The sequence below is a fragment of the Heteronotia binoei genome, chromosome 8 (genome assembly GCF_032191835.1).
Source record: "Heteronotia binoei isolate CCM8104 ecotype False Entrance Well chromosome 8, APGP_CSIRO_Hbin_v1, whole genome shotgun sequence".
NCBI classification, from domain to species: domain Eukaryota; kingdom Metazoa; phylum Chordata; class Lepidosauria; order Squamata; family Gekkonidae; genus Heteronotia; species Heteronotia binoei.
The window spans coordinates 124,704,453-124,712,290 of record NC_083230.1 but is presented as its reverse complement, the minus strand read 5'-3'; the positions used below and the strand labels follow the sequence as shown (position 1 = coordinate 124,712,290).

Here is a 7,838-nt window from a genome sequence, read left to right as displayed (position 1 = left end):
GTCCACCTAAGCTCTAGAACTACAACTCCCAGAATCCCTCCGGCGAGCCCCGTTCTTCGGGAAGACCATCGTGCAAAGAGAACTGGCCACGTGGCTGCCGCTGCCGGCGGCGGGAAGGTTTCTGGGAGTCGTAGTCCTCGCGGAGCCGGCGGGCCATAGGGATGCATTGAAACCGGGAGGCCCGGGAACTACAGCGGTGACTGGGCCGGGCGGAGGCTCCGAAGCAGGAAGCGGAGGCTGCAGAAGTTGCTCCCGGTGCCGGGTTTGCAGTGCTGAGAAGCTCCCGGCGGCGGCTTAAGTGGCGCGGCAGCCCGGGCAGGATGCACCCCGCTTTGGCTCTGGGGTTGGTCTACAGCGGGTGTTGCAGCAACGTGGTTTTCCTGGAGTTGCTGATCAGGTGAGATTGGAGGGTTTGTTTTTTTTAATTTTGCCAGGATTGAGAGGGGGAAAGTGGCTAGATCTGGGTGCACACCTGAGCAGGTAAGATTTCAATGGCCTCAGACTAAAGCAGGGGTGGCCAAACTTGCCTCTGTGTAACATCCGATGTTTGAGAGCCGCAAGACCTGAACGTCAGACGTTCGAGAGCCTTAAGGCAAGAAGAAAGTTCCTTTTAGAATATTGGCCTGTCCTACAATTAGATAAAATAGATTCTGAAAGGCTGGCGATACTGTTAGAAGAAGATGAAGAAGATATTGGATTTATATCCCGCCCTCCACTCCAAAGAGTCTCAGAGCGGCTCACAATCTCCTTTACCTTCCTCCCCCCCAAAACAGACACCCTGTGAGGTAGATGAAGATATTGGATTTATATCCCACCCTCCACTCCGAAGAGTTTCAGAGCGGCTCACAATCTCCTTTACCTTCCCCCCCCCACAACAGACACCCTGTGAGGTAGATGAAGATATTGGATTTATATTCCGCCCTCCACTCCAAAGAGTCTCAGAGCGGCTCACAATCTCCTTTCCCTTCCTCCCCCGCAACAGACACCCTGTGAGGTAGATGAAGATATTGGATTTATATCCCGCCCTCCACTCCAAAGAGTCTCAGAGCGGCTCACAATCTCCTTTACCTTCCCCCCCCCACAACAGACACCCTGTGAGGTAGATGAAGATATTGGATTTATATCCCTCCCTCCACTCCGTAGAGTCTCAGAGCGGCTCACAATCTCCTTTCCCTTCCTCCCCCACAACAGACACCCTGTGAGGTAGATGAAGATATTGGATTTATATCCCTCCCTCCACTCCGTAGAGTCTCAGAGCGGCTCACAATCTCCTTTACCTTCCCCCCCCCACAACAGACACCCTGTGAGGTAGATGAAGATATTGGATTTATATCCCTCCCTCCACTCCGTAGAGTCTCAGAGCGGCTCACAATCTCCTTTCCCTTCCTCCCCCACAACAGACACCCTGTGAGGTAGATGAAGATATTGGATTTATATCCCTCCCTCCACTCCGTAGAGTCTCAGAGCGGCTCACAATCTCCTTTCCCTTCCTCCCCCACAACAGACACCCTGTGAGGTAGATGAAGGTATTGGATTTATATCCCGCCCTCCACTCCGAAGAGTCTCAGAGTGGCTCACAATCTCCTTTACCTCCCCCCCCCCAGACACCCTGTGAGGTAGATGAAGATATTGGATTTATATCCCGCCCTCCACTCCAAAGAGTCTCAGAGCGGCTCACCATCTCCTTTACCTTCCCCCCACCACCACAGACACCCTGTGAGGTAGATGAAGGTATTGGATTTATATCCCGCCCTCCACTCCAAAGAGTCTCAGAGCGGCTCACAATCTCCTTTACCTTCCCCCCCCCCCACCACAGACACCCTGTGAGGTAGATGAAGGTATTGGATTTATATCCCGCCCTCCACTCCAAAGAGTCTCAGAGTGGCTCACAATCTCCTTTACCTCCCCCCCCCCCCACAGACACCCTGTGAGGTAGATGAAGATATTGGATTTATATCCCGCCCTCCACTCCAAAGAGTCTCAGAGCGGCTCACAATCTCCTTTACCTTCCCCCCCACCACCACAGACACCCTGTGAAGTAGATGAAGGTATTGGATTTATATCCCGCCCTCCACTCCAAAGAGTCTCAGAGCGGCTCACAATCCTTTTTACCTTCCCCCCACCCACAAGAGACACCCTGTGAGGTAGATTAAGGTATTGGATTTATATCCCACCCTCCACTCCGAATCTCAGAGCGGCTCACAATCTCCTTTATCTTCCACCCCCACAACAGACACCCTGTGAGGTAGAAGATATTGGATTTATATCCCGCCCTCCACTCCAAAGAGTCTCAGAGCGGCTCACAATCTCCTTTACCTTCCCCCCCACCACCACAGACACCCTGTGAAGTAGATGAAGGTATTGGATTTATATCCCGCCCTCCACTCCAAAGAGTCTCAGAGCGGCTCACAATCTCCTTTACCTTCCCCCCCACCACCACAGACACCCTGTGAAGTAGATGAAGGTATTGGATTTATATCCCGCCTTCCACTCCAAAGAGTCTCAGAGCGGCTCACAATCTCCTTTACCTTCCTCCCCCACAACAGACACCCTGTGAGGTGGGTGGGGCTGAGAGGACTCTCACAGCAGCTGCCCTTTAAAGGACAGCTCTGCCAGAGCTATGGCTAACCCAAGGCCATTTCAGCAGGTGCAAGTGGAGGAGTGAGGAATCAAACCCGGTTCTCCCAGATAAGAGTCTGCACACTTAACCTCTACACCAAACTGGCTCTTTAGGAAAGGAAAGGTCCCCTGTGCAAGCACCAGTCGTTTCCGACTCTGGGGTGACGTAGAAAGAAAGCAACTTTAAATGCATTCGCCAGCTGGCTTAGACAGTGGGGGCTTTGAGAGCCACACAATATGTGTGAAAGAGCCACATGTGGCTCCCGAGTCGCAGTTTGGCCACCCCTGATCGATTGGTCAGTCTGTCTGTCTGTCTCTATTGCATTTATCCATCCAGCTCAACATTGGGAAGAACTTCCTGACAGTCAGAGCGGCTCCTCAGTGGAACAGGCTTCCTTGGGAGGCGGTGGGCTCTCCTTCCTTGGAAGTTTTTAAGAAAAGTCTAGAGAGCCATGTAACAGCAATGCGGATCCTGTGGACTTATGGGGAAGTACTTGTGAATTTCCTGCATTGTGCAGGGAGTTGGACTAGATGACCCTGGAAGTCCCTTCCAACTCTATGATTTTATGATTCTATATGAGCCGTTGACCTCCATTCCAAAGTGTGTGAGGAAGTGTGTAGAAAAGTGCAACTAGAATGATTTAAAAAGTGCAGAAAAGGGCAACTAGAATGATTAAAGGCTTGGAACACTTTCCCTATGAAGAAAGGTTAAAACGCTTGGGGCTCTTTAGCTTGGAGAAACGTCGACTGCGGGGTGACATGATAGAGGTTTACAAGATTATGCATGGGATGGAGAAGGTAGAGAAAGAAGTACTTTTCTCCCTTTCTCACAATACAAGAACTCGTGGGCATTCAATGAAATTGCTGAGCAGTCGGGTTAGAACGGATAAAAGGAGGTACTTCTTCACCCAAAGGGTGAGTAACATGTGGAATTCACTGCCACAGGAGGTGGTGGCGGCTACAAGCATAGCCAACTTCAAGAGGGGGTTAGATAAAAATATGGAGCACAGGTCCATCAGTGGCTATTAGCCACAGTGTGTGTGTGTGTATATATAAATTTTTTGGCCACTGTGTGACACAGGGTGTTGGACTGGATGGGCCATTGACCTGATCCAACGTGGCTTCTCTTATGTTCTTGTGTGCGTGCACACAAAAGCTCGTGCCTTGAATGAAACGCTGTTGGTTTTAAACATACCACTGGACTCGAAATTTCTTCTTCCGCCTAGGTTTTTTCCTCTACTTATTTTTGTCCCACCGTTGAATGTGCAGTGAGCATTGTTCTCTTTTCCCCATTTGACCCTCACAACGATTATTTAGTTAATTTAATATCTACCCTGCCTTCCTCCCCAATGGGCTTGTGTTGTTCTGCTCTCCTCTAAATAGCCTTACAACCCCCCTGAGGGGTAGGCTAGGCTAGGCGTGTGTGACTGGGGTAGAGTTCTGTAGTACGGGGCTGGAGTTCACCAGTGCAGTCGATGGCCAAGGTGTGTAAGGCACGGATAGCCACCCGGCGAGCTTCCATAGCAGAGTGGGGATTCGAACGCAAATCTTCCAGACTTTCAGATGAGCCAAAAGGGAATGAAGCAAAGTTGCCCATGGCTGGGTGAGCTTAGGTGACCAGGCTGGGCAGGATAAAACCTGCCACCCAAATGTTACAACAGGGAATACACTGTGGTTGGTTTGTTGCAGTAGCAGTCAACATGAGTCTTGGCTCCTCGGAAAGTCTGACTAGCTTTTTTCTCTAATTATTTATTTTTTATTTTTTTATTTATTCATGATTTGTATCCTGCCCTTCCCACAAGTGGCTCAGGGCGGCAAAAACGTTTGCTGATTAGTCTTTCAGGAGCCAGAAAATTTCTGTTTATTCTTGGCTACCTGTGCTCGTAAAGTCAGGTGTGTCGGGGAAGGAGCATGGATGTTTAGGTGACTCCTTGTGTCCTTTCGGTGGGAGCATATCCGGGTGATGTGAAGATATGCTGGAGATGTGGGGAGTGGGATCCGTGTGCAAGAAGGTGTGTGAGGATAAGAACATGTGATAAGAACAAGAGAGGCAGTTTGGTGTAGTGGTTAAGTGCGTGGACTCTTATCTGGGAGAACCGGGTTTGATTCCCCACTTGCACCTGCTAGAATGGCCTCGGGTCAGCCATAGCTCTTGCAAGAGTTGTCCTTGAAAGGGCAGCTTTTGTCAGAGCTCTCTCAGCCCCACCCACCTCACAGGCGTGTGTGAATACTTGTGAATTTCCTGCATTGTGCAGGGAGTTGGACTAGATGACCCTGGAGGTCGCTTCCAACTCTATTTTTTTTTCTGGAATAATTGTTTCCAACTTTTGGGATTCACTTCTGCTAACATTTTATATTGCTTTTCCTGATGTTCTCTTCAAAGCTGCAAACAATCAGAGAAAAAGCCAGCGCAGTGTAATTTTGGGATCCCCAAAATGGTGTCCATATGGACCCTGCCATCTCCTTTCCTGACACCCTCCAGGTGTTTTAGAAAGTGGGTGTGGCCAAATAGGGCTTTTGCCCAGCAGTTTTTAAAAAGAAACAGCTACCCCTACAGTACAAAGATCTTCACTCCATTGTTTATGGCAAGAAGATGTTTTTTAAAAACATGTTCATTTCAAAAAGAGATTCTGCCTGAAATGTTGGAGAATGAATTACAGCTGTATACAAGTTCACTTCCTGATATTCTATAAAATAGTAAAGAGTCCAGTAGCATCTTTAAGACGAACACATTGTATTAATTTAATTTAATTTTTAAATTTAGACTCCACCGCTATCCTGCAAGCAGCCTCTGGGTGGTTTACAACATTAAAACCTTACGGAAACGTTACACAAACCACATCCAGACTAGACAATATCATAACGACAAAATCTGTAGAATTATAGAATTATCACAATATTGTGGCGTAAGCTTTCGAGAAACACAGCTCTCTTCGTCAGATCCATGGAGGGTATGGAGAAACTGGCCAAAGATATATATATATATATATATGCGCCAGGTAAATGCAAATGTATTTGCAAAAGTCGTGGAACAGGGGTAGAATGCACTTCCTTCTATTGATGGCTGTAATGGAATAACTGTAAAGGAAAGGCAGTTACAGAACTGGAATTTATATGTAAATATGTAGGCTTGGATGGAATAGGGACTTTGGATGGTTGTCTCATTACCAGAAGTAACTGCCTTCCCCTTGCAGGTATTCTGCCCAGATCCATTATTAGAAGGAAGTGGCCACACACAGACTGGATTGCGCATTCTACCCTTTTCTTGACTTTTGCAACTGCATTTGCATTTACCTAGCGCTCCCTTCCTGCATTCACTCCCCTGTCCCCTTTCCACCTATATATCTGGCTAGTTTCTACATACCTTCCATGCATCTGACGGAAGCTTATGCCACAATAAAATGTGTTAGTCTTAAAGGTGCTACTGGACTCGCTATCTTGCATCTGATGAAGAGAGCTGTGTTTCTCGAAAGCTTGTGCTACAATAAAATTTATTAGTCTTCAAGTTGCTACTGGACTCTGCTATTTTGCATCTGACGAAGAGAGCTGTGTTTCTCGAAAGCTTGTGCTACAATAAAATTTATTAGTCTTCAAGTTGCTACTGGACTCTGCTATTTTGCATCTGACGAAGAGAGCTGTGTTTCTCGAAAGCTTGTGCTACAATAAAATTTATTAGTCTTCAAGTTGCTAGTGGACTCTGCTGTTTTGCATCTGACGAAGAGAGCTGTGTTTCTTGAAAGCTTATGCTACAATAAAATTTGTTAGTCTTCAAGTTGCTACTGGACTCTGCTATTTTGCATCTGACGAAGAGAGCTGTGTTTCTCGAAAGCTTGTGCTACAATAAAATTTGTTAGTCTTCAAGTTGCTAGTGGACTCTGCTATTTTGCATCTGACGAAGAGAGCTGTGTTTCTCGAAAGCTTGTGCTACAATAAAATTTATTAGTCTTCAAGTTGCTAGTGGACTCTGCTATTTTGCATCTGACGAAGAGAGCTGTGTTTCTCGAAAGCTTATGCTACAATAAAATTTGTTAGTCTTCAAGCTGCTACTGGACAGTTTTGCCATCCGTGGACTAGGATCTGGGAGACTTAGGTTCAAATCCTCGCTCTGCCATGGAAGCTGGTTGGGTGACCTCGGTCCAGCCCCACGCTCTCAGGCTCCCCTACCTCACAGAGTTGAAGAAAGGACAAAACAAAGTAGTAGAGGACGATGTACATCAGTTCGGGTTCCCGATGGGGGAAGAGTCAGGATATGAATAAAGGAAATGCCTCATTTGCCAGACTGGAGATGTTTGAGCTGCGTTTCCTGTGTCTGATTGCACAGTTTATTTATACCCTCATTTATGAGTCTGCAGTTTGCCTCAGGTGTGCGCTAGCAAGAGGGGATAATCTCCGGGGTGTGTGAGTCAGACAGTCTCCAGAGATGAACAGACAGGACAGGGTCAGGGAGACGGTTGAGTGTGGTCAAAAAAGGCACGACAGGCCAGCGGTCAGCAGACTGTTTATCTGTCTTGATTGCTGGGAATTTTGTGCAGACGGCTGAACCGGGTGGATTTCAGTCTGCCTGAGCACAGCTGAATGTGCGCTCGCCGGATCACTTGCGAGAGATTTGTTATGCCTAACTAACTATCATAGAATCCTAGAGTTGGACGGGACCTGTAGGGTCATCTAGTCCAATCCCCTGCACAAAGCAGGAAACGACTGTGGACGTAGCGGGGTGCACAGCTATTTCTGGGCATGTTGACACGAACGTGGTTGCTGGTAGCTTGCTTGTTTGACGTTATTGACCCAAGGCGAGATTGCAGAAGAACAATTTTTCCTTCAGACGGCTTGTAACAACCTTGGTGCGGTTTCTGCCGTTTGCGTTCTGAGCATGCGCGGAGGCTGCTGGGGAGGGCCCTGATCCTAGGGTTGCCAATCCCCAGGTGTGGGCAGGGGATCCCCCGGTTTGGAGACCAGCCCCCCTGCTTCAGGATAATCAGAAAGCAGGGGGAGGGGAGGGAAATGTCTGCTGGGTGCTCATGATTCCCTATGGAGACTGATTCCCATAGATGATAATGAAGAATTTATCCACGGGTATCTGGGGCTCTGGGGGGCCCTGTTTTTTGAGGTAGAGGCACCAAATTTTCAATATAGTATTCAGTGGCTCTCCCCAAAATACTCCCTAAGTTTCAAAAAGATTGGACCAGGGGGTCCAATTCTATGAGCCCCCAAAGAAGGTG

General features: G+C 48.0%; 1 protein-coding gene across 1 annotated transcript in view; it reads left to right on the top strand.

Moving 5' to 3' along the window:
• Positions 1–303: 303 nt before the first annotated feature.
• Positions 304–7,838, top strand: part of SLC35B4 (solute carrier family 35 member B4) — a 31,729-nt gene continuing 24,194 nt past the window's right edge. Inside the window, exon 1 of the mRNA XM_060246012.1 lies at positions 304–397. Coding sequence (XP_060101995.1) covers positions 321–397 — 77 coding nt within the window. The 5' untranslated portion in view covers positions 304–320. The remainder of the gene's footprint in view (positions 398–7,838) is intronic.